Here is a 27,004-nt window from a genome sequence, read left to right as displayed (position 1 = left end):
TCAAACTTAGCCAAGCATGGATGGAAGGTTATTGGATTTTCTAATTCAGTTACTCCATTCGATCCATAATAAGTGTCAAGAATATATGAGAGATTAAGTAACTTATTAGACCTTCCTCTTTAAAGATTTGGTCCCTTTCAAAAACTTTGTTACCATCAATGCCATTGGTTGATCAGTGCATATCAAAATATCACCATCATCTTCACACCAACTATATGTTTCCAACTGGATGGACTACCAGCCGATGGTTTTGTAGATATCACCATCGAAGATGGCCACAAAAAGAAAACTATTGCAGAGAAAACCTCAACCGCGGACAGAGATTCTGAGCCTAGATCTGCCTGCTTGTGCCAGCTGATCGTGACAAATTCACCCTGATCATCACTTGATAACGTATCCGATGACGCATTGATTTGAGTAATATTAATAGGACCATTGCCGTCCGTTGGTTCTTGCTCAGGAACTGCGGACACTTTTTTTCTCATAAGGGGCGCTTTATTAGTCTAGGACACTATTTAACCCTTCTTGTTGTTCGTTGCTTCTTGCTGATCTGCGTTTTTTTTTTTTTTTTTGCTAGGGTGGTTCCAACTCGCTGATTGGTACCTTCCAACTCGTTTATAGAAATTTGTGATTTTGTGGTGCTTTCAGGGTAAATATTGAGAGATTGTGTCATATACATGGATGGTGTCCATTGTGTTACTATAGCTGACCAGGGGGAGGGTCGTAACTAGCTGAAGTATTAAGAAAAGATGAAGTATTGCTTCCCTTGCTTCTTTGACGCCCACCAAAATTGCGGAAACTGACAACCGACCGCCCAATCTGCACGCAAAAGCTACAGACCTGCGAACGCAATGGCGGCAGCAGCGGCCCTCTACGATTCAGGTTACCAACACACACTTGTCCACGGAGTCAGGCGCTCGATGTGCCGCTATAATTATACTGGAGTAGATGAACAGATGAGCTTCGCCCCGCCTGTATGACTTTATCACACGTAGTAACTGTTACGGTACCCAAAAGCGCTGTGATTTGTAACTGTCCATGGTGGCAATCCATCTCTTCTCTAGCAGAAGTATTCTCAATCGCCTCCTGCTACTCACTGAGGTCAGTCTGGATATAAAATATGATTTCCTAGCTAGTTCAGTATAATAAATCGAATAAAACACATGCCTACTATTACTTGAGCATTGTGTGATATACTTTGAAAGGTTTGTAGATGCAACCGTGGCGGAAATTCAATTCGGCTCCCGGGTGCGTATGCTCCCTCTACCAAAAATATATATTTCAACATGTCAAAAAATTTATATAAAAAATTCTACATGTACATCTCCATAATGTATGTGCATTCGCTAAGTTTCACGAAAAACCAATATTTTTTGTGGTCTATGTAAAAAAGGAGAAACTTTATCTTGTGAAAAGCATTATTTTTAGCACTGAATTTTATCTTTTTTACACACGTCACATGATAAGTCGATTTTTTATGAAACGACTTTGTGAGCGCGTAGCACGTGAAGATGTACGTACAAATTTTTTGTTTCAATTTTTTTGAAATTTAAAATATACATAATATACATTTCAAAATATAGGGAGCATATGCACCCATGTTCCAAAACATGGACACTGCCAAGAAGAGAAATTATAGCTCAATAAGAAGGAATACAAATAAGTACAATCATATGGAAGTAGCAGGCATAGGAATACCATGATCATTTTCTAATTTCAAACAGTTTTTCTTATTTCAGATAGATACCAAGTACAGCCATATCAAGACAGACACTACTCGGTCAGTACATAGCAAAATATCACCATCGCCTTCGCCAAATACATGTTTGCAATTGGGTCAATCAACGCTAACCAATCGTTTTATAAATATCAACACAAAAAATGCAAACAAAAATAAAACTATGAATAAGAAAACCTCAACCGTGAACCAAGATCTAACCTAGATTTTCCTTTCCTGCTTGTTCCAACTGATCGGGACAAATCTCCCGTCATTTAATGTATCTCACATGATAATTTTTCCTAGCATATTACTGGTCCATTTTGTGAGGAAATTCTGCCACGTGGCAACCCGTAATAGGATCACGTGGCGACATTGCTGACGCTCGCGCGAGTCTTACTATGCTTGTCCCATTTGGCAAATCTTGGTTCGTTCACGCTTCGACTGACGTTATCGTAAACGAAAAATATGATGTCACCCGACAGATCGGACACCTCAATCATTAACATGGCATACCTGACGCAATGATCGCCGAACGGGAGAACCGACATCATGACGAAGTTTTCGCGTCACGAAGATATGGGCCGGGTGGGCTTCAGGCTTCGGTGTATCATCACGGATCCCTGACGGGATGCCCAAACCGTCAGCCCGGCCATCTGTGACGTGAAATTGCCCACAGTTGTTCAAACCGTCAGCATCACTTGGCCGTAAAGATTTTTTGACATTCGTTGACATAGTTAAATCGTCAGCGAAACCCGAACTGGTTGTAGTGTCAACAGTTCTATAAATATCAACATAAAAATGCCCACAAGCAGAAAACTATGGACAAGAAAACCTCAACCGGGGACCGAGATCTAACCTAGATTTTCCTGCTTGTGCCAACTGATCAGGACAAATCTACCGAGATCTAATATCACATGATAATTTTTCCGATGACGCATCGAATTGATATTAATTGGGCCACTGTCGTTCGTTTGTTCTTGCTCTGGAACTACTCTAGGAGACTATTTAACCATGTTGTACATATCTGAAAACTTAGCAAAGCATGGCTGCAATCACTAAACGTTCCAACTTGCTGATTTGTTTTCTGGGGTGGTTCCAACTCGCTCATTGGTACCTACCCTCTCGATAATATTATTTTGTGGTATTGTCATGGTGAATATTGAGATATTGTGTTACACGCATGCATGGGCACCATTGCGTTGCTCTATCCCGGAGACCTTACGATTAGCATCTGGTATTTTTCATCAGACCTGATAAGTGGTACTATTGTTAGGGACCCGAAGCGGTTCAGGCTCCTTAGGGAGTGGAATTGGCTGACAATGGCGCTTTGCCACTCGCACCGTCTAGAATAGAGACTGAATCTGTTGAAGGACTAAAGGAGGAGACGATGTTTCAGAACAATCTGGAGCATATAAAGAGTTTGCAATCAGCTGCTTCTACATGCTTAAAACCAATGATAATGGTCACTGCCGTGGCTGTACAAATAACGGAAGTGTTAACCTGAAGCACCCAAATAAAGCTGATGATTATAGTGGACGTCACCGAGATGCGTACTTACCGTACAATGGTGAATCTACTACACGACACCACAGTTAATCTGATAACAATTTGGATCCTGAGGATGAGGAGGCTAGGTTAAAACGTACTTGTAAGTGCTTATAAGTGCTTTGATAATCCAATTTTTCTGGAGAAAATGAGAAGGCGCATCAAAGATGATCCGCATGCAGAATCCCCTCTTTCAGACAAGAAAAGGTGCACAAGACCAAGGTGCAATCAAAGACTGAAGCAGCATGATGCGCCACCACCAATTCATTTGCCGGATATTTACTCCCTTCCTGAAAACAAAGTACGTATCCTCTTCGAACCAAACATCTAATCAAAAATAAAAATTCAGATGACCAAAGGAGAGAGATATACATTAACCAGAAGCCTTTTTATTGATTCTCCTTAGTTCGAGCGTGAAATAACTTGTTATGTACATCTTTTTGGTGTTTTAGATCTAGTGTCAAGAACAGAAATTCCTTGGTTGAAGTGGACCAATTTATATTAGTTATATCCAAAAAAATGTTTTCTATTGTTTGTGTCATTGATATTCAAGTTGGTCCACTTCAACAATAGAAAACATTTTTTTTATATAACATTAGGAGGGGAAGGAAGACAGTTACGAGGGAAAACAAAGTATATATAGTGCATGAGTAGCATACAACCAACCAAAACAAAGCAATTTTTTTTGACAGGAAACAACGCAAATTTGGGTACAACCCTTCCATGCATCCTCCACCGTCAAGGTCGCTGCGCCACTATAGTTTGTTAGGACAGGAACACATGACCCACGACTAACCGGTCCAAAATCCTTAGATTGTTCTGTTCCTTCTGGTGATCAGCTCCAAAAGTGAGACGTACGTCGAGAGCAGCTTCCCGTGCCCAGAGATCCGTTCATTTTCTTGAATCTAAATCTTGCATGATGCTCTTCGGCGGCTCCACACCCCTGGAACTTGTGGACGATGGCGCCCATGGACAGGCAAGTGGGCCCACCAATTATTTGTAAGAAATTGTTTACTGAAAAGTGCTGCAAATGGAGCGCGTATTGGGAAAGGCCGTATGTTTCCATTTCGGTCTCCATTTGAATATACCACAAAATGTATTTTTTGTAGACGATGTTGATCCCATTGTTTATGTTTGTATTGCCATTTATTGTCTACCACTTGTGATTTGCGACTGTGTACTGCAGTATTTTGATATGTACATTTGGATTGGGAAAATGATGCAGGTGTTTTTGTTTCTCCTTCTATGTGAATGGATTATATATCTACATGAATAAATGAATAAGTATTCATCGTGACATTCTATGTTCGTACATAAGTTTTTGTGGGAAACAATATTTTATGTAGCATATACAAAAAATACAAAAAAAATGGCATGTATGTAGTCGCGTTGGAGCATCAAAATTTATCTTTTTTACATGAGACATAATATTATTTTTTTCTGAAAACTTGTGTATGAACATAGAATATCTATCAATACATGCAAAAATTACTTTAGAATTTTTTGACATTTTAAAATGTATTTTCACACAACGAGTTCATATGCACCCGTGAGCCGATTTGGATTCCCCAACGGTACTCTCTATATTTACCAAGAACAGAGTGAGAGACCGTACTTTACAGTTTACACACACGTGCACACAGCTTATAGTAAATTTGATTGCACTCTTTCTTTGCGGGTAAATTTGATTGGACTCAAGTACATAACTGAGCACCGTGCACCCAGATAATACAGTACTAAAAATGTAAGTTCTAGCCCTGCAACAGAGCATTTGCATAGCTTGATGCACTGAGGTGTACATTCGAGGCAAGTCCATGTACGGCGGATGCATTTTACTCAAAAGAAAACTATAGCGACAAAAGCTGATCAAATCCTAGATTCCCTTCTTGTGCCAACTAATCTGGACAAACTAGCCATGACCATCACCTGATAATTTATCCGATGCCACTGATGTGATATTGGACCATTGTCGTCCGTTCGTCCTTGCTCAGGAACTGCTCCAGGAGTCTGTTTAATCCTTGCTGCACGTAATTTAAGTGTTATAAGAACGGGTCTTGACACCAGGCCCCATAGTGCCGGAAAGTCTCGATCAGCGCGCGTTGGGTCTATATATGGCCAAGAAATGAAGAAAACCTCACAGTGCCTTTGTGCCGACGCCGGTTGCTTTGTGTATTTCAACATCAGCGGAATATAATTAAGCTATATATGTCCAAGAAAACCTGGAGCGTGGACCGGGGCCTAATCCTAGATTTTCCTACTTGAACCTGGGACAATGAACTCTGGTCACTAACTTGATATATAGTAAACCAACTTGATGACATTAATGTGATATTGGCGTGACTATTCGACCCTTCTTGTGCATATCTTGAGAGCTAAGATTTTGTATACATGTTGAAGCTGTAAAACTAAATGTTTCAAGTTGCTGATGGAGTGATGGGTACTTGTTTGTAACCAAGCATTTTGTGACCGTAGTGCGCCGTCATGCGTAGATCTTGACAGATCGTTTTTTATGTACATGCATGAGCATATATAGGTCAGTGTTGATAATTATGCTATTGCACCCATCTCACAGCTAGGTTTCTACCAGTGTCTACCAAATAGCTGATTTTCTTACTGTATCGAAACAATTGTACCTCCTTTATTTTCAGAAGAGTTTGCATCGGGGGGTCCCCAAACTATTACTAGAGTTACACTTAGATCTTGGTATTTACAAAGAAAACATCTCGGTCCCGGAAGTACATACAATAAGTGAATGTCCCAGGTCCTTGATGCAGATTACATACTCCCACTACAGGAAACTGTCAAAGTATAGACGGCCCGCTGTGCCGACGGCTTTTTATTGGGGCCGCCGGCACAGGGCTCGAACAGGGCAGGCTGCAAAGCCAGCCGTTGGCACAGGAAACCGCCGATGTTAGCATAGACTGGGACATACGTGTGGCTCCACGGGTATCCGCCGTGACGGCGAGGCAACATCGTTAGGATTACCATCGGCACAATTGTTTCTCTCATCGTTTAGAATAACTAGCTAAATGGTTGGTTCATGGCTACACCACTTGGTAGATTGTTTATCTAAGAACATGCTAAGTTTCGATAGGGTACTATTGTCAACAAAATATAACTTCTCGGGGCTTTAATCATTCCCAGTGATTCGGTGCCATCAAGCCCTCCGCCCCGACTCATGGCAGGAAGATCATCCGGAAGGAACGAACAAGTTAAGCGTTCTGAGATGGGAGTAGTTTCAGGATGGGTGACCGATTGGAAAATTTGACTATTAATAAGTGATCGACCTGATATTAAGCATGCTTAGAGATTAAACTATCAAACAACTCAGAAAATGTGAAAAACAATAATCAAGGTCCCTTCCAAGCAATAATCAAGGTCCCTTCCAACACCACTCGCAACAAAGCTTCCTCCACCGTTAGGGTCACTTGCGCAGCTATATAATGACCTACCCAATTCTGAGATTGTTTTCTTCCTCTTGGTGACCATCTCGTGAATTTGAGAGCGACGTCCCGATGCTCGGAGCTCCGTTGATTTGCAGCCGGTACGGCTCCACTGGAATCTAAATCTGGAGTGATGCTTTCTGTAGGCCTACCATGCTCTGTCGCTTCCGGCCGACACGGGCACGCGCCTGGAGTGGAACGTGTGGACGATGGCGGCCTGGGGCAGACGAGTGCAGAAGGGACGTACCTGGAGAGCAAATTCGGAAGATCCTGTGTATCCATTTCCGTCTCCAGTTCAGTACCACTAAATGTATTGTATTTGTAGACGGCAGTGGGTCTTCGATCTTGTTTTCATTTGAAACCATGTAGTCCTTCGATCATTTGATGTATAGCTCGAACTTTTATTTTTGAAATGGAGAGCTACATCCCGTCGGTGGCCTACTCGGAGGTGAGGTCGATGACCTCCTGCTTCACGCGGTGGACGGCTTCCGCCTCCTCGCGGCGGAAGCACGTGGGCCGGTCTCCGAGATGACGGTGACCTGTTGGATCACCCGTCGCCTCCTCCTCATTGTTGAGGACGTAATCCGCCGACTGGAAGACGGTCCGCGCTGGCGCCGCCTCCTCCTCCTCCTTGCTGCTGTGGTCGGTGACTGGCAGCGCACGGCCCAACGCGCCGGAGGAAGACCCCTCGCTGCTATTGGCGTGGCGGGCTAGTTTCCCCGGCGGCACGCGTTGCGCTTCCGCGCGCCCACCGAGCGGTTGTATTTCCGCCGCTCGGCCACGGAGTGGAAGACGGGGGGGGGGGGGGTGCGGCGGCGAGTTCCTCCCGCCAATCCGCCCGCCTCCCCTCCCGCCGGTGCCAGCCATGCGGTCGCGGTGGAGGTCGCAGAAGTGGAGATGATGCGGCGGCAAGGGCGTGATTGCTCGCCGGAAGTGGAAGCGCGTGCGGCGGAGGAAGCGGACGCGGCAGCGGGGAGTAGGGTTTTGGAACTCTACTTCACTTTGCGGCCTGTATATATATGGGGCGAGCCTCGCGTTTCTCGGCCCCAGAGAAACTTTTACGGGTCGGCCCACCGATTGGGACTCTGTTCTGCGACGCTTTCGCCCGAACCCGTAAATCCACCGAAAAAATCAGTTTCGGCATCATTTACGGGTTATGTTAGAGTTTCTCTAAGAATAACTCTAACAGAGTCCGTAAATCATAGCGGAACCGTATTTTTCAGCCGATTTACGGGTACAGGTTGAAAGTGGCGCAGAACAAATACTGAACTCGCTGCCTGGCCCAAAAAACATTTTCACGGCCCCGAAAAATTTCACACTCGACCCCTATTAATATAGATTGAATGCCGTTTTAAAGGCCCAAAATTGAACGGATTTATCACCACTCCTTCAGCACTGTTGTCCATACAACCGCCTCCAGCCGGCGATTTCTGGATGCTTCGCTAAAATATTGCACCATCGCCCTATCAGCCTGCTCCAATCAGCCTGCTAAATTTCCACAGCACGAAAAAATAACGAAGTGGGTTCAGCCTTGTGTAGGTATATCTTAGATCACTCAGTGATACTTATTTACCCAGACATGTGATAAATGACTTATGCTCATTATTATATACGATTCTAGCTTATCATTATGTAAATTATTGTTTGGACAAGCATTTGTGGTTCACTACTTTAAGAAAAAAAAACAAGAGAATTATTGTGCGGATGTTATCATGTTCACCACTAATGTATTTTTGTTTATATACTAAAGCTAAAGAGAAAATTGATCTATTTTAGCTCATGTTATAGTAACCAAAAGGTCAGATATACCACGTCTCTAGTTTTGTTCCTTGCTAATCAGCGTGCTTGCGGAGCTAGAGCCCCTGGCGACCTGGGCGATGGTGGGAGAAGTTCCCCGTGGGGTGCGTCTTGCGCGGGAGGCTCGCGAAGATGAAGCTCCTCGCGATCTCGCCGACGTACGAACGGGGGAGCCGCTAGTAATCGAAACCATTGTGGCGCTAGATGTGGGACGAGATGGGAGGGTTGGAGGCGGTGGCATGGGCGACACACGGGCTCCTTAGCGGTGGAGCAAGTGGTGTGGAGGCGACGTGAGATCTAGAGTGGGTCATCGGCCTGCCAGGGTAGGTGGGTGGCATCCAGCACGGAGTTGTGCTATCACGATGTGCGGGGAAAGGTGGGAGGGCACAAGCTTGTGCGGAACCCACCCATGCCACGTGTCAAGCACGTGAGGGGTGGGGCAGGGACATTCCATTCTCCGGGATGATCGGGAGTGTTTTCCCATTTTTAATATCCGAGTTGTTTTACGATAGGGGGTTTACATGATAGTAAACTTTTTCCCTTATACTATTTCGTATGAAAAAAAAATCTTTTCTCGTTATCATTTTGTAAATATTACATTTTTTAAAACACTAAAAGGGTTAGTCAAAATACTCCTTAGATTTCTAATAATAACTAAACTGAGCTGGCAGTTGTGTAAAAAAAACCCAGTTAACAATATTAACCATGGTTAAAAAAGACCTTGACCTCATCAAAAACAGTACAAAGAACCTGACCTCTAGTTGATCAATACTTAAACAATTTAAAAGCACAAGTTGGATAGCCAACTCAGCCATATAAAACCCAGCACCCCAACACCTTCACCTAATGCTAACCTGAGGTGTTCTGGTAGCTAGCTGCACGTACGTACGTAGAGCGCCATGAACGGAAAGCAGAGCAAGAAGAAGAGCATGGCGCCGCTGCTGGGCAAGTACGAGCTGGGGCCCCTTCTCGGGCGCGGCACGTTCGCCAAGGTGTACCTCGCGCACCCGGCGGCCGGCGGGGAACCGGTGGCGGTGAAGGTGATCGACAAGGCGGAGGTGCTGGGCATTCCGGGCATGGCGCCGCGCGTGCTCCGGGAGGTGGCCGCCATGCGCCGCCTGCGCCACCCGGGCGTGCTCCGCCTCCACGAGGTGCTCGCCACCCGCTCCCGCATCTACCTCGTCATGGAGCTGGCGCCCCGCGGTGACCTCCAGACCGCGCTCGCTGCGAACCGCAAGGGCTTCCCGGAGCGCACCGCGCGGCGCATCTTCGTGCAGCTCGCGACGGCGCTCGCCCACTGCCACGCGCGCGGCGTCGCGCACCGCGACGTGAAGCCGCAGAACATCCTCCTCGACGCCGCCGGCGGTCTCAAGGTCTCCGACTTCGGCCTCTCGGCGGCGCCCGTCGTCCCAGGCTCAGCCGAATCCCTCCTCCTCACGTCCTGTGGCACACCGGCGTACGCGGCGCCGGAGGTGCTACGCCGCAAGGCGTACGACGGCGCCAAGGCGGACGCGTGGTCATGCGGCGTCGTCCTCTTCGTCCTCCTTTCTGGCCGCCTGCCCTTCGACGACGCGAACATCGTCGAAATGTGCCGCAAGGCGCTCCACCGGGAGTACGAGATCCCAACGTCGGTGTCCCCGCCGGCGCGCCGCCTTTTGCACCGCCTGCTCGACCCGAACCCGGAGACCCGCGTCGCCATCGAGGCGCTGTCGGCGTCGCACCCGTGGTTCGTCAAGCGGTCCCTCAGCCTCGACTCGCAGCTCGGCGGCCTCATCGACGGCCAGCCGGAGCGCGTGCTGCAGTTCCAGGCGCCCGCTGTGGCGAACGCGTTCGACATCATATCCATGTCGCCGGGGCTTGACCTGTCCGGGTTATTCGGCGGGAGCAAGAGGAGCAGGGAGAAGCGGTTCATGACGACGGCGTCGCCGGAGCAGACGCTGGAGCAGCTCGGCCGGGCCGGTGGGAAGCTCGGGTACATGGTAGTGGGGAAGAAAGGAGGCGAGTGCCAGCGCCGTCCTCTGCTAGGGAGGCCGGCGATATCGGTGGAGATGTCGGAGCTGGCGCCGCCGCTGATGCTGGTCGAGATGCGGCTAGAGACAGACGACGTCGATGGAGACGGGGAGGTTCAAGTGTTCGGGTGGGAACAGTTGAGGGTTGAGCTAGGGGATGTTGTTAGGGCTTGGCATAGCTGTGAAGATCTGCCACAAGTTTCCTAGTTTTTACTAGTATCTTATTACACTAGTTTTTTCTCTTAAAAAAATAGCTAGATGGGAATATGTTGGTGTTAATTACTACTGGTGTCAAGTGTAAAAAGGTAGTACTCCAAATGTCAATATGTGAAGCTAGCTCCTGTTTATTAGGAGTATTATTTTTGTACTAGAAAGTACATTGTACTATGGGGGTGTAAGAAGCTTAGTATATTTTTCAATCAGAAGTTCAGTACATTGTACTATGGGAGCAGTTGTTTGTATGGAGGTGCAAATGGTTATACTCTAATAAATCAATTTGTGAATCTAGCTTGTATATGTTTGGGGTATTACTATTACTCCGCATCGGTGTCATGTAAATCCCTCTGGCACACAAGAAATTGTAGTAATGAAAACATGTAAGTTTAACAGCTACGCAAGTGCAAATTAGAATACCGTAAAAAAGGTAAGAGAGGAGGTTGGGGTAGATGTTCAAATTTATGTGGAATTGACGCACACAAAACCATAAAAAGAAATTTATATGGTATCATTTTTTTAATCGCAAGAGCATTCATAAGAAGTAAATCACAAGGATTGAAATCAAACAGAAGTCGTATGAAATTCTTACAACCCAACGAGGGTTCAAGTTTTTTAGGCAATGATCTAAGTTTGGTTAAGTAAATATATTTAAAGAAATGGAACAAACTTCTATTTGATGTTCAGCTATGTAAGCACCAAGAGTAGCTCAATGTGATTCTGATGTACTATGTCTTTTGCATATCAGTTAAGTGAAAGGCTTCTGATCAAACTTCTAAAAAGAAAGGCATGATATCCCCCAAAACTATGGTAAATTATAACTCTACAAATAGTATTTATAGTTCGTACCTCATCTACACAGTGCTTTTTTTTGGCTAGTAAGCTGGACAATACCTAATAAATACCAGTTAAGAACAAGTTTTTAAAGGAGAACACTGTCAACTAACCGTTCTAATGACTTGGTTTATACGGCCGGATTAATCATTTGACATGGATGGCAGCACTCTAGTGACAGTTTAGCTGCTTTCTATTTGTGGTACTATCTGAATTGTTGTTGTCCCATAGAATTTCGACACCAAGGCACAATGATATATAAGCTACAACCCCATTCGGTCAGTGCTGCCAACATGGTAAGACAGTCACGGTGGTACTGGTAGCAGTCAGAGCAGTGACATGTTTGGCTCACCTGCGGCCTGCTGGCACAGAAATGGCTGCTCGAGTTTCAACCTCAGATCCATCAAATAAGGAGTCCTCTCTGCTCCGTTCTCTTCTTCTATCATGTTTATGTCAAAGAAAAAGGTTGATGCACGAGATAAGTATGAGGAGGAAAATTCATGGGAAAACAGGGAGTCCCTATCTACCCATGGCTGGGTGCTGTGAGCTCCGTCTCTGGTGATCACTTTTGCTAAAGATATGATATCCTGCATAAAGCGCGAGGGAGACCTGCGTCCATGGCAGCCGTTGGTTGCCTTAAGCTGCCAGGTCCATGACAATATTCAGAGAGATCGTGACCAACTGACCATAGACAGATAGACAGATAGGTGGATTTCTGTCGATAGCATCGACTCGTAATCAAGCAAATGTATAAGTTAACTAGAAACAAGTTGCTGCTAAGATTCCTTCTTGGGAAGATATTTATGCATGCACACTGTAAAGTAGCAGCAGATGGTTTGATTCCCTAATGTGCAGCAGCTGATTGAAGGATTGTCCTACGCACACATCAAAACACACCTTACCGTCGCAGTTGCTATCAGCAGACACAATCATATGTCAGAGTTCAGCTCATCTAAATGAAGTTCAACCTACTGAACACTGCTTCTAGCTGATAGAACAGTTCTGCAATTGTCCAAAGCTGTTACTCTCGGGAGAGAGATGCAATCTGCCAGTTCTTTGTGCAAGACTATGTGGCTTGACCTGGACACCAGGGAATGGAACAAGCCCTGACAAAAACAGGTAGCTCAGAAATTCAGCTCATCTCACCATTGGTTCAACAATCAAGACACTCACGCACACGAGATTCTTCTGTAAACTGGTACGATGCTTAAATAAAGATAGCCGTGTGCATCTATTGATGCAGAGGCTGAAGCGATGCTCCCATATCTAAAAAAAAAGTAGATTATCCATTCCAGGCCAGCCGGTTAAGTCACTACTCACAACACATGATGTGAAGAACAGTAAGCAAAGTAGACAGTGCACGGTACATATGGTTCACTCGAAAGATAGTGCTGATCTGAAGTTCTGAACCAACAAAATCTTTTTTCTTTTCTGCCAACTGATCATCGGATACAATCGATGACTTGCCAGACCAAGTAGGTACCCTCTCTTTGTTTCTAAACAGATAATATTTTCAGTGTTGACACTGTCTTCAATACTGAATTCTGACCATTCAGTTTTTTTTTCTGAATATACTAGTATAAGACTAATAACAAATCTTGCGTTTTACCAAATCAGTTTCAGTAAGTTCATTATATACCAGTTTCGAAAATACCGAAGTTTGAGCACATGCTTTCTAAGACAGCATCTATTTCTGAAGAAAGGGAGTAACTTTCGTTCTTTTTCTTTCCTTAATGAATAGAAAAAAAAACAGATAAGTTCTTTAGCATCAGGGACATTTTCAGTAAGATGTGTGATGCAGAGGACTACCAGTTCTGCCCAAGATCAAGGCAAGATGTGTGATGCAAGGACTATGGATGAGTATGCAAAATACTATACGAAGTTCCTGGACATAGCAAGATGGTGTTCTTCCAAAGCTCAAGGCAACACATTTCACACATTGTGGTGTAGGAAAAAAAACCCAAATACTCCTGGAAATCCCAGGCATGGAGTGCTTGTCTAGAATAATTTCTTAAATCAATTGATCTATCTGCTTGATCATCGTTCTAACTTTTCATTGGAAGAATAAGCTATTCCCCCTATGCTCCCAAAAGTGCACACTGTAAAGTAGTAGCGGGTGGTTGATTCCCTAAGAGCATATCCAGCCGCGTCCCCCAAAGGGTTTTGGGGCGCGTCGGACAAAAAATGCGTTCCAGCCGCGTCCTCCAAAGCCCATTTTTGTCCGGCGCGGCCCGATACGGTGTCCGGCGCCCCGAGCCCGTCCCCGTCCCACAGGGGACGCATCGGGGACGCCGGACACAACGAAAAGCGAGGCGGGCTCCCACATGTCGGCGACTATTTGCATAAACTGTTGGTTCGCGCCTCTTTTCTCGTCGCTCCTTCGTTCCCGCGCCTCCCACCCCACCGCCGCCGCTGGATTTCCCGGCCGGTTGGGCGTCTGATCTCTGCTGAGAGTCGGAACCGTTGTCGCGGCTGGGGCTCCCGCCGGTCGTGTCGCCGCCGCAGCGTCGCCAGCGCGTCCCAGAACGCGCCGTCAAATCCGCCCCACCTCCGCGCACAGAAGGTGCTCGACGACTTGCCAGGTAGGCACGATTGGCCGCTGTTTGTTGCGTCGTCCGCCTCGGCGCAAATTTAACCATTGATTTTGCTTCAGCCATGGACAGCGACGATGAGATGGTTGCCCCGCTCGCTGGAGGACGAGCAAGCCTTCGACGACGACCTGCGGGAGCATTTGCTGATCATCGCGTCCCTCCAGGAATTGCTCGACGCTGAGGCGGAGAAGAGGAAGAGGCCGCGCCGCGGAGGATCAAGGCCGGGAAGAAAGAAGTCGAAGCCCCGGCAGAGGATGGAGGGGCATGCCATGCTGCACAACGACTACTTCGCCGACGACGCAACACAGGCCGACAATTTTCGGCGCCGGTACAGGATGAGCAAGGGGCTGTTCATGAATATCCTCCACGGCGTTCGAGAGTTCGACCCCTACTTCAAGCTCAAGGTCTACGCTGTAGGCGTCCTCGGGTTCTCGTCGATTCAGAAGTGCACCGCCGCCATGAGGATGCTTGCATACGGAGCACCTGCCGATACACAGGACGACTACCTTCGCATGAGTGAGTCCAGCGGTGGAACAAGCCCAAAAAAGTTGGGCGGGCCAATACACTCAACATGGACAAAATGGGCTATTATTGAGCCAAAATTTATAGGTATATAGGCTAAAATATCCTGGGTTGGGCGGGCCATGGCTCGGTTTTGCCCTAACATAGGTCCGCCAGTGAGTGAGTCTACTGCCATTGAGTGCATGTACAAGTTTTGCCGAGCTGTGGTGGGAAAGTTTGGCAAATACTATTTGAGAGGGCCAAATGAGGAAGAGACTGCAAGGATCATGGTACAAAATGCTGCTAGAGGATTTCCTGGAATGCTTGGAAGCATCGATTGCATGCACTGGGCATGGAAGAACTGCCCGTTTGCTTGGCAAGGTATATACAAAGGCCGTCATGGATATTGCAGTCTGGTGCTTGAAGCTGTGGCAGATTATGACCTGTGGATTTGGCATTCTTTCTTTGGCATGGCGGGATCACACAATGACATCAACGTGTTGCAGCAGTCTCCGGTGTTCAGCGAGACTAGTGGAAGGGCATGCTCCACCATGCAACTATGAGATCAATGGCCACGAATATACCAAAGGCTATTATCTAGCCGATGGTATATATCCAAAATGGGCCACTTTTGTCAAAACAATCTCGAATCCATCAGGTCTGAAGAATTCTCACTTTGCTACGCGACAGGAGGCTTGCCGGAAGGATGTCGAGCGGGCATCTGGTGTGCTTCAAGCACAATTTGCCATTGTCCGGTGCACTGCTCTAAGCTGATCTCACGACCAAATGTGGGAGGTGATGCGGGCTTGTGTGATCATGCACAACATGATCATCGAGGATGACCGCAAGAATCATGCTAGGTCACATGTTGGTCCCTATGAGTGTCAAGGCCCTCTTGCGGAGGTTGATCATGAGTTGCCTGCAGATTTTGCTGATTTTCTCGCCATGCACGCAGAGATCCGTGACAGCAATGTGCATGAGCAACTTCAAGCTGATCTCGTTGAGCATTTGTGGAGGATCAAAGGAAATACCGTGGCACCTTGATGTAGCATCTACCCCTATTTATTATATTTGTTTACTTATTTTATTATTTGTTGTAATTTAATTTGAAAACAATTCTCGCAAACATTTTTATTCATATGCTATATTTGATAAATGGTTCTGTGTTAAAAAAAAGTAATTTAAATGTTTGGGGGCGGCGTTTGGGGGACGCGGCTGGGGAGCGACGTCCCCCAAAGGCGGTACGAACAAAACACGTCCCCCAAACGCTCAATCCGGCGCGATTTGGGGGACGCGGCTGGAGATGCTCTAATTTGCAGCTTACTGTCACCGGTAGCAATTTTCTTCAGAACAGCAGTGCAGGTTTCTCTTGCAAAACATAGACGCCACACGCAGTTTTTTTCCCTTGATATAATTGAAAGATTATCCCCTCAGGCTCTACATTGTGCGATGCATACAACCAAACACGATCTCAGAGCTAATTTTCCCGATGAAGAGAAAAAAGGGAAGTACCATACTATTAAGTTACTGTCATCAGGTACTGGATTAAATTCAACTAACTGAACTTTGCTTGTCACTGAAATTTGGTGTCCTACAAATTTCCAAAGCTGTTACTCTCAGGAGATGCAATCTGCCAGTTCTTTGTGCAGAACTATGTGACTTCACCTGGACATCAGGCAAGGAACAAGCCAGTAATGACAAAAACAGGTAACCCAGAAACTCAGCTCACCTCCTCATTGGGTCAAGAACCAAGACACACACAGGATGCCTATTCTTTTGTGTGAACTAAGATTACTATCTATAGCGACCTAAAGCGTTGAAAAGGAAAACAGTGCTTGACTCAACATGTTAGGCAACAAGAGAATTGAAGAACAATGCATTGCCCTAAATCAGCACAAAAATGGTGTTTCTTATTGGTCAGATAGCAGATAGGAATCAAGCAATCGTGAAACACAAGAAAAGGCTTCCTTTTACCAACGAAGTACAAATTCTCAAGTCACAGACAAGTTCTTTGACAGAGGCAGAATGTTCCTGTAAGACCACAACATAGTATGTGCTCCCAAACATATAGCATTGTGTCTACTATCTTGTGAGAAATGGGAGATACATTATCTGTATGGTGTGCCGTAGTGAGGATTGTGGATAAGCAGATAGATACATATCTCAGATTGTGGTAGTGATATGTCAAAGAGGACTTGTGTTCAAGGCATCCCACTCCAGTGGAGAAAAAGGCACCAATATTCCAGGAATGGTCCAAAACATGGTGTCTGTTCCTAAATGCTACCATTATCTACCCTATTAAGTTAACTACCCAATCTACTACATTATCCTCCTCGATTTTCACTGGAAGTACAGAGGAATAAGTGGTCAACCTTATGCTCCAAAAAGTGCAAAGACAACTTGTCAAAATCACAGAAAAATATCATGTTTCAGTGGCAGCAACTTTCTTCAGAACATAGACATCGGAATTCATAATCTCGGAGTTTTTTCCCAGATAATGGAAAGATCATCCTCCAGGCCTCTACATTGTGCGATGCAAATAACCAAATACAATCTCAGAGCTAATTTGACGACAAAAAAAACCGAATATTCAGTTGCTGTTATCGGTTATCCCAGAATACAGAGGATATCACTGCTCCCCATGCAAATTGCCAAAGCTGTTACGACCAGGAGATGCAATGCTCCAATTCTTTGTCAAAAATTATGTGATTTTACCAGGACTGCAGAGAAAGGAACAACTAGTACTGACAAACAAGGTAGCTCAGAAATTTAGCTCATCTCCCCATTTGTTGCAGAATCAGGACACAACAAGATGCTTTTTTTGTGAACTAAGATGGTAATCTACGGTGGCTCGTCTCTCTAAAGTGTTGAAAAGGAAATCAGTGTTTGACTGGACATGTAACCTGTTAGGCCACAAGAACAGAACAACGCCAAGCAAAGCTGTAAGAACAGATGCATTGTTCTATATCAGCACACAGATGGCGTTTCTTTTTGGCTAGATAGCCAGACGGAATCAAGTGTTCCTGAAACGCAAGCTAAGGCTTCCTTTTGCCAATGAAATGCATGCTGTCAAGTTACAGATAGACAATGGGAAAATGTATAGCTAAAATTCCTGGAACATGTCAAACAGGATCTTCAGTATATTATCAAGTAGTGTGGAAAAAGGCAATAATAGTCCAGGATTTATCCAAAATATGGTATCCAGGAATGATCCACACTACCAGTAGCTATCGTATTAACTAGTCTATCTACTTGGTCATCCTCTTTCACTGGAAGTACAAAGGAACAAGTTATCAACCTTATAGTCCAAAAAGTGCAAAGACGACTTGTCAGAATCACAGAAGAACAGTCCTACACATCAAGGATATATGATCAGCCATAGGAACTCAGAAAAACAAGCCTGATGTCAATGTCAAAAGAAATATATAAAATGCATCTAGCTTTTTATTACACCATCATATGCTGCCTACATGAATACCATGTGTCCTGAAGCTTTCTGTTTACAGTGGTAATTGTTGCTCCAAGCAGTAGTTGGTTTGCACCCAGATATCCAAGAAGTGACATGAAACAGGAAGAAACTTCTTTCCAAACTGATGTCCTCTGGGGCTGGAAAAGCATGTTCTAGACAATTAGCTAAGGTAGAAAATGGTAGTGGGATATGACATGAAAAATACAATTTTCTACTGAGTTTGATCAAATAAACACTCACAAACTGAATAGTATAAGCACCAAGGAGGATGTACTGCCCAGACAGGTACATTGCTACAATATTCTAACAACCAGGTACCATCTTAGTTAGGGTCCTCATTAAACAACCAGACACCACCGTCAAGATTGGCCATAGTACACATACAAAACCAAAAAACAATGTACACAGTAGGCACCTTTGGTTTCCTTATATTGAATAAACAAATGAAGTAAATAAAGAAAAGCTGTGCCAAACCCTTGAAATGTTAGAACCGCTGTTCCTTTTTCCTCAGGAAAAATGGACCTTATAAAATCACTATGCACATAGTTTCTACTTTTGAAATATCATATAAATGCTAGACATGGGGATTGACAAGGGCATCAGGCATCCCAGTCCAACCTAGGATGAACTTTTAGTTAACGCTGGCTACCAGGGAATACCTCAAATGAACATTATATACGCAAAAAGTAAACAATAAATGGAAGCAAACAGGACCAAACTAACTGGTGATTAGATCGCAAGTTTCTCTATGTATGCATGTATTACAATCAGAGGAGCTCCAAGGAAACGAACAGGACCAACTAATTGATTATTAGGACAAAAAAAGAGATTAAAAATGCACAGTGTGCATGCGCTACCATAACCATAAGAACCAGACATCCTGAAACGACACTGTGCAAATACTACTCCAACTAGAATAAGAAAATGGACTATAAATCCATAAGCCCACTGCCCTGATGCTTATATTTTTAGTATATAGTTAAATGCTTCAACTGGTCAATGAAATCAGAATCAGTAAATTAGAAGACATTACTTTCCATATACCGGATCCTATTTCTGTGCTATGTGAATATGAAAAGGGGCCTGATCATTGTGAGGAATACTGCATACATTAACGTGATCATAAAACCTGAATCACTCAAACCTAGAAGTATCAACCAACATCCACTATCACTAGGATCAAAACAAACCATACACAGAGGATAGAACACCAACAAAGTATCAACCGGTATCTACTATCACTAGGATCAAAACAAACTATACACAGCGAGCAGAACAAACCTCACATAATGACAGCAACTGATCCAAGAAACAAGATCTTTTTGACTGATCACCAGTAATAGCTTCGGCTAAATCCTTGCCATAGCCGACTTGACGGCTTTCAAGATTCTAGAATAGTGGTAGAACAAAGCAGGTTGCTCGCCCTCCAGGCCCCCAATCACTAAGTCAAAGCGACCAAATCTTCTAATAAATGATTCAACTCTATCATTAGTGAGAGACTTCACGTCAGCAATCTCAATTAGCGTGCCAGTTTGGGTCTGATCCCACCAACCCTTTAGAATCCTTCTATTATCTTCACTTATCTCAATAGATATCACTGTCTTCATGTGGATTCCAAGCCTGTGCAAGGCTACCTCTGCTCCTCCAATGCCAGTGAATAAGGACAGGACATTAATACCATTGGGAAACATGTCTTTCAACACTGACAAGTGGTAGCCCACAGTATCAACTTGGAAAGAATTGCCAAGACACATGTACCTCTTTTTACAGGCAACCCCCCTCGTATGGTTTTTTGGAAAACCATGTAAATATTCCATCTCATCTTGCTCTAGAGGGGCAACCTTGTTCTTTCCAACCCAAACAAGGTTCCATTCTCTGCACTGGTCCATTACATACCTCTGAACTGTTACAGGTGGTGGATTACTTGTTCTTGCAAGAGCACATTCGATCTGTTTTATTTGATTTGGAGTTGCCACACGGGTCTCAAAGCAATTGAGCTGCTCTCTGTGGTCCCAGGCAGGCCACCACTTCTTATAATGAGGAAAGGCCTCAAATATGGTCTTTGGAGGGAGAGGACGGAGAGGTGACCTTTTCTCAATTGGCAAATTATGGATATAGCCTCTTTCCCGAGCAGCTGCACAGAAATACTTAGAATCCACAAACTCAGGCTCTATGTCATACAAGGATCTGGAAATTTCCATCCATACACTTTTTGGAGCTCGAGCCATATTTTCATAGTAGAAATAAGGTGCCCCAATAGCTTGTTTAGGAAGACTTCTTGTCACTGACCGTAACCTATCAGTAGGTAGGTTGAATCCAACCATCGGATGTGGGAGAGGCATTCGTTCACCATGGTAACCTTCCAAGGGGGCTCGGCTTCCTTGTGCTCCACCTCCATAACGTTTCATCTTTTTCTTGCCATCTTCCATCAGTCTTGCTTTCTTTCTCCCTCCAAAGGAATCAAAGCCCCTATCGGTAACCTGCCAAATTATACACAAATTTCCAGGGACTTTAAATCAAGTTAAAAGAGGAAATAATTTTGTTATTCAAATGTACAGTCAAACCAATAGTTACCTCATATTCAGATGGATTCATATAACTACAATTTCCTGCAGCTTGGGCTGCATAGATCGAATCGACTAATACAGAAAGAGCAGTATCCACACCTAATTAGTTTTGACCAAAATATATCATATAAGGTGTTTTTATCCATGGAAGCATGATCACGAGGTAACAACTTAAAAAAGAGGCATACCACATATGGTAATAGCCCTATTTGCTTCATCTTCAGGAAAACCCATGTCTACTAAGGACTTGATCTTGTTGTCCTTCTCTGACATCTCTCGTAGAAACTCCTGCGCAAAAGCAAAACAAAAACAGAGATTAGAAAGGACTTGCTACATCTTACTTCCTTTTTAATGCTAAGTGACTAGTGATAGGAAAATGGGGAGAGATCACGAAATATACAGCACGGTACTCAAGACTGATCGAGAATTAAATCAATGACATAATTTAGGAACACAACAAGTTATTCTCATGTGCTGTTTGAGCATGGCACTAATACAAGAGTAAATGTATGCATGAACACAAATGTTTGTCACCTACTCACCTTACACTTGAAACAATTAACTACACTAACAATAGAAAGCACTTTAGGTTCTGCATAAACTGAAGGTACATGTCCAAATTTGTAGCTTCATATGATGGTATTGATGACTGGATGCATAGCAGTGATGAAACATGACTATGTGGTCTTAGAATGTTGTTTTCATTATCAAAACTGATGGTTGATATTCAAAATGCATAAAAGCTGTAACTTATATCCAAACGCATAAGAATTGAAGGGAAAGTGAGTGGTGCTTAAAAAGAAATATTCATTTTATTCGTCACAATCACAAACAAGCAGGACAATAATACACTCATTTATACTCTTTTCCAGTTTGTTTGATTACTTTGTGAGAGGTAAATTGATGGTATTCAACCTTCTCAAAATATTGCACTCTTACACGATAAAAATATTTAACACGATGAGAATTTTATGTAAACAACATCAAGTGCTCAAACTTCACAATGCAGTTCTACAATGATGTAAGGATGGGAGCAAAATAAACAAAGAGATCAAAAGATACGTAAAAGGGTGTTCAAGGTATATGCATGGCAAAGATTTCACAGCCATCGCAAAACTCAATTACATGTGATCAGAGATTTCTCAGGCCTGCATCGCAAAACTGAATTTCTTCAGATCCTCGATATTGATCGTGAGGCCCTTGAAGAAAAATAACTAGGACTCCCTAGTGCCCTGGGAAGAAGCACTACAGAGGCCTTTGAGAGGGTGTATACCTAGGTGTTTTCTTTAGTTAGTGGTGGGTGTGAAATGAAACCGAGTTCGGCAGGGCAAGAGGTGTTTTATAAAGATGTGGCTCAATCAATCCCAACATACTCAATGAGTTGTTCTGCTCTTTCCAAAACAACATGCAAGCGCCACTTATCGGCTATGGCTCTGCTTTTTTTCGGGAGGAGGTGAGGACAAAAGGAAAATGCATTGGCGTAAATGGTCTGAAATTGATTAACCTAAATATGCTGGTAGTATGGGTTTTCGAGATGTTGAAATGTTCAATATTGCAATGCTTGGCAAGCAAGGTTGGCGGCCTATTACCAATCCAAACTCTCTCTCTCTGTGCTAGAGTCTTGAAGGTCAAATATTTCTCAAATGTTCTACACAAGAGAATCATGGAACCACATAATGTTTGTACTGATTGTAATGCCAAGGAAGATACTACATTTCATGCTTTGATGGAATGTATCTTTGAAAGACTTTTCTGGATTTCTTTTAATGAGCTTTACAATGTTAAACTGCCAAGGCTTCATCCTCTTTCCTGGGCTAGTGATCTATTAGATGCTGCTTTTTGCAAACCCGGTGTGGCAAGTGCTATTTTTTTGTGGTATGTGGTCTATCTGGACAGCTCGCAGTGGGCATTGACATGGAGAAGTGCCCCTGAATCTGAAGAAAGCGTGTAAATGGGAGTGGGACACTGCCTTTGATCTCATTCAGCTGTCTCTGGAGAGCAAGAGGGGAAATAAAATATCTGTAAAGGCCAATTGGAGGCCTCCTGTACAAGAAAGGTTGAAGATTAATGCCGATGCTGCTTTCTCTATGTTGGAAGAACATGGGGCGACGGGTGTGGTGATCCAGGATGACCAAGGCTTTGTCAGAAGGGGTTCAGGCGAAGAGATATGTGGATGTGCAGAATGTGTTTACAGCTGAAGCTTTAGCTTGCGGAGATGGACTGAAGCTTGCAAAAAAGCCTCAGCCTAAATCAGCATAAATATATGAAAAAAGCTTCATGTTCTAAAAAGAAGGTATGCATGGCAACGATGTCACAGGCATCAGCATAAATATATGAACAAAGATTTCTTAGTTCATGAATTAAGGACAATGAATCATCTACCTCACGACCAGAACCATCGGAGTTGGGTTCTCTCCCATCAGCATCATCATCTCCATCCCAGTTTTCAAAATCAAAATCATCGTCATCTTCAGTGCTACGGGGGATGAGGCCAGAAGTAGAGCAATTGCCCGCAGCCTCATCGCCTAGTGTCTGCATTTCATATGACCAATTGTTATGTGCAATCCTTGCCACCATGCAGCAAAAGAATTATAGGATAAATAAAACAACATAAGCACATATACAAGTACCTTATATGTGAGAAGTAGCTCAAGCAATGCATTTGAATCATTGTGACCTGAAAGCAAAATACTTGGCTGAAACAGAAGTTGCAAACACGTATGAAAAATGAAATGAATTCATCACTTTTACTGTTACCAATCTCTTCAATGCCCTTCACGACCATCTCTCTTTTGAAACCCATTCCCACATATCCCTCGACTAAGGAATTAGGTGGTGCTTCCCCATTGGCCCGCCCATTAGGATCCTTTAGACAGGCAGATGAACAAATATCACACTCAGATCATAATAATAACAAGTCATGATTAGCTCTTGTGCTGAAAGATACAATTTTCGGTCAGTTACTATCTGACGTACCAATGTTGACAGACCAGCAGCATCCATGTTCCTCGAGGCCGGGGCTGATGAGGGTTCGGCCTCACCATCACTTTCCCACTCAAAACTATCGTCACTATCCTGTGCCACGAGTTAAGCATGCATTTATCGATATTAAAAGCAAACCACCAGCAATAAAATTGCAGAGAAGAAAATTACACAGCAGGAAAATTAATTGCGCCATAAGACTAAAACAACCACAAGATCCCACAACTGAAACCAGAACAGCAAGATTCAGTTCAAATTCCAAAAGGAAAAAAAAAATCAGCACTGCCTCCTTCAACTGGGTCCACAATGCATATTGAAAACATACATCAAACTGAATAAACCACATAAAAAAAATACACATGAGAGTGCCCTATGAAGAAGATGTTCAGTCGATGCTTGAACAGCGAGTAAACTGATCAGGTAGCATAAGAAACAGATGGAAGAGCTAACCAGCCAATGAAACATGAAGTGCGGTAACTGCTATGCGGCAGAATCAGCACACCAATGCCATGTAAGCAATTGGTTCAGCTAGTTTCAGTTCAGTTCAGCTACCTCCGACATATTACTCTGTATCTATTTGCTGAGCGTTGCATCAGGCCTTGTTTGGTACTAGAGTTTTAGTGGGGATTAGTGGGATAATCCGCTCCAAACTTCAAATCCTCATTTATTGTAAATACATGTTATGTTTGGTGTTAGAGTATGAGCGAGTTTAATTCCCACATTTCCTCACTTTTTTTCTAAATTTTAGTGTAATTTTTTCAATCCTCAATACTCTATCCCTACCTAGTAGATTGGGGATGGGGTTTTGTGGGGATTGGATGACAGCACAGATTCATCCAATACTCTAGAGTATTATCCCCACTAATCCCCACAAAACTACTAGTACCAAACAAGGCATCTTTGTTGCATACTAGTGGCCTGCTGGCGGTGCTTTGTTGCATACAGCCACCGGTCCAGCTCACATCGAGGAAGGGGGGAAACAGAGGAATCTTTTCCGAGTGTTTTGAGCCAGTGGAAACTGAATGCGATGTGCAAAAGAACTATTTCATGTGGAAAAAAAAATCTTCATATGAAAAAATCTTCCCCGGAGGATTGCAGAAGAGAACCGTTTGAATCAGGGGGCAAAAAAATTGCAGAAGAGAAGAAAGAATTTACCACCATTGTTGATGCAAGAAGCTACGCCCCCTCCGGCCCCCCTCCCTCTCTCTCCCTCTCTGCAGTGAAGAGGAAGAACAGAGCAGCAGAGGCGGTGGCAGAGCAGAGCGCGACGGCGACGACGGAGGAGAGCGAAGGCGGAGGCGGAGGAGAGCGTGATGGCGGCGGCGGCGGCGGCGGAAGGGGGCGAGCACGAGGAGGAGAGCGCAACGGCGATGGCGACTGCCCGGGCTCCTCCGGCCCCGTCTCCGCTTTAGACAATGGGGGCAGGCGATCGAGGATGCGCGGCACAACACAAAACACAAAAGTCTGCGGCTGCGGCCGTGTACGCGAAACGGTTTTTTTTCTGTTTTCAAGCGGAAACTAGTGCGGGCGTGGTGCTTTCTTCTGATGCGCGGCTGCACGCAGGGCTGGTTACACAGCGCCTGTGCGCAGCGCACATCTCAATGCGTAAAGTAAGGGAGGAGAGAGAAATGGAGAAGTGTGTAGATCGTCAGTTTGGTTGCATAATAATGGAGACAGGCTGGAACTAGCTGTCCACCATTACCATTTATCAGCTTTGACCGGTCAACATGCATGTTGGTGGTAGGTAGTATAAATTGTTGGTAAAACTTGTACCTATTGGCGTAATTTGGTCAACAAACTTGTCACCAGATTTAACTTTAAGCGTTATTTTGGTCAACAAAATATGGGTCTGCAACGTAAAAATCATACCGTTGGATTTTTACTTGGTTAAAGATTCTATTGGCGTAATTTGTATGACATTTCTCTAAAGTGTTATGGGTTAAATTTATATCGCGTAAAGTAAAGATGTAACTTTGTAGTCACAGAGTATTTTTGGAATAACTAGCTAAATCAGTGGACGTTCTAAGGGAAAATATACCCGTCATGTTAGTTCCAGCAAAAATGAGACAGGTAAAAAAAAACATCTTATGGACCACATCCAACTTTGTAAATCGATGTCTCCAAACTCTGACCGTCATTTAGGCCAATAAAATGTGGGTTATGGATGGTAAAAATTATACGGTCGAATTTGTACTCAAATGAAGCTTCTACTCGTATATTTTGTGAGATATTCTCATGTATTAATGGTCAAAGATAGATAAGATAAACAAGTACGTTATGTAAATGTGCGCACGAATGAAGTAAAAATAACTAGTTAAATTACTATGTGATGCTAAGGAAAAAAAAATTGGAAAAAAGTATACGGGGAGACATTTCATGGCGTTTTGTACTAAGCTAGCTTGCGTGAGAAAATGATGAATGCCATGAGTCTGTGTATATATGGTCTACATGCTTTTTTTTTTCAAAATAAACCTTGTTTATCCATGTTTTCAAACTTTTTTCCTACCTAAACTAAAAAATAAATCATGTTTTTTTTACTTTTTCTTGGAATTATTGCTTTTATTTTTATTAAGAGATGGGAAGAGTGACAGGTGGGATTATGAGGAGATGTGACGAGTGACACGTGGGATGATTGACAGCCACCAGCTCTTATTGCCTTCTTTTAGGGGGAGATGGGACGAGTGAGAGAATAGATGAATGACCATCACTAATTCTTATTTAATACTCTCTCTGTTTAAAAAAAATTGTTCAGCCTTTTTCAGATACAGATGTACATATACATTTGTTAATATATATATATATATATATATATATATATATATATATATGTATCTAGAAAAGGTTGAGCAGCTTTTTTGGAATGGAGGGAGTAGAAAAAATCCTTGCAATCAAAGATATCTAGAGCATAAACGTAAAATCTAGGCATTGCGATCAAGAAATTATCTTTTCCAAGTATGTCATATTTCACTAACGATCCAGGCATGCCATATTCTAAAGGTAGTGTTAGTGATTTAATCATTTACATAGTTTACATTAATGTGTATTTACATATAATAACATATATATATACTTGATGGTAAAAACTATATCTTTTGTGGGTCACGCCTAGGGCACTTAAATGCCAAATTGCATCACATATTTCTTGCCCTTTTTCGATTGTGAGCACGAGTGAGAGGTCCGATGAATGACCGCCACCAACTCTTAGTTAATACTAGTAACAAAAATTCCTTGCAATTGAAGACAATCATTTATTTCATTTCCTTATTGTATTCCTTTTTTGGGAGGGATGAGATGGGACTAGTGAGAGGTGAGATGATTAACCACCATCAACTC

The 27,004-nt window shown here is 43.7% G+C and overlaps 2 protein-coding genes across 5 annotated transcripts; one reads left to right on the top strand and one right to left on the bottom strand.

The window, feature by feature from the left end:
• Positions 1–9,404: 9,404 nt before the first annotated feature.
• LOC124651541 (CBL-interacting protein kinase 4-like) lies at positions 9,405–10,899 on the top strand. Its single transcript, XM_047190614.1, has one exon. It carries the CDS (start codon positions 9,405–9,407, stop codon positions 10,719–10,721), a length of 1,317 nt encoding a protein of 438 aa, XP_047046570.1. The 3' UTR covers positions 10,722–10,899.
• Positions 10,900–17,677: 6,778 nt separating this feature from the next.
• Positions 17,678–24,936, bottom strand: LOC124652562 (DNA (cytosine-5)-methyltransferase DRM2-like). Of its 4 annotated transcripts, XM_047191598.1 has the most exons (10): positions 24,827–24,936; positions 23,666–23,764; positions 23,447–23,555; positions 23,320–23,366; positions 23,072–23,221; positions 20,878–20,977; positions 20,697–20,788; positions 19,404–20,602; positions 18,132–18,259; positions 17,678–18,004 (listed from the first exon to the last, which is right to left on the bottom strand). In XM_047191598.1, exons 1-8 carry the CDS (start codon positions 24,830–24,832, stop codon positions 19,472–19,474), a joined length of 1,734 nt encoding a protein of 577 aa, XP_047047554.1. In that variant the 5' UTR covers positions 24,833–24,936; the 3' UTR covers positions 17,678–18,004; positions 18,132–18,259; positions 19,404–19,471. The 4 variants fall into 4 exon arrangements, with proteins under 4 accessions (XP_047047554.1, XP_047047555.1, XP_047047553.1 ...); XM_047191599.1 differs by having other exon boundaries at positions 17,758–18,259; positions 18,363–20,602; XM_047191597.1 differs by having other exon boundaries at positions 17,758–18,259.
• Positions 24,937–27,004: the final 2,068 nt, after the last annotated feature.

The sequence above is a fragment of the Lolium rigidum genome, chromosome 5 (genome assembly GCF_022539505.1).
Source record: "Lolium rigidum isolate FL_2022 chromosome 5, APGP_CSIRO_Lrig_0.1, whole genome shotgun sequence".
In the NCBI taxonomy this organism is placed as follows: domain Eukaryota; kingdom Viridiplantae; phylum Streptophyta; class Magnoliopsida; order Poales; family Poaceae; genus Lolium; species Lolium rigidum.
This window is presented reverse-complemented; position numbering and strand designations above follow the sequence as displayed.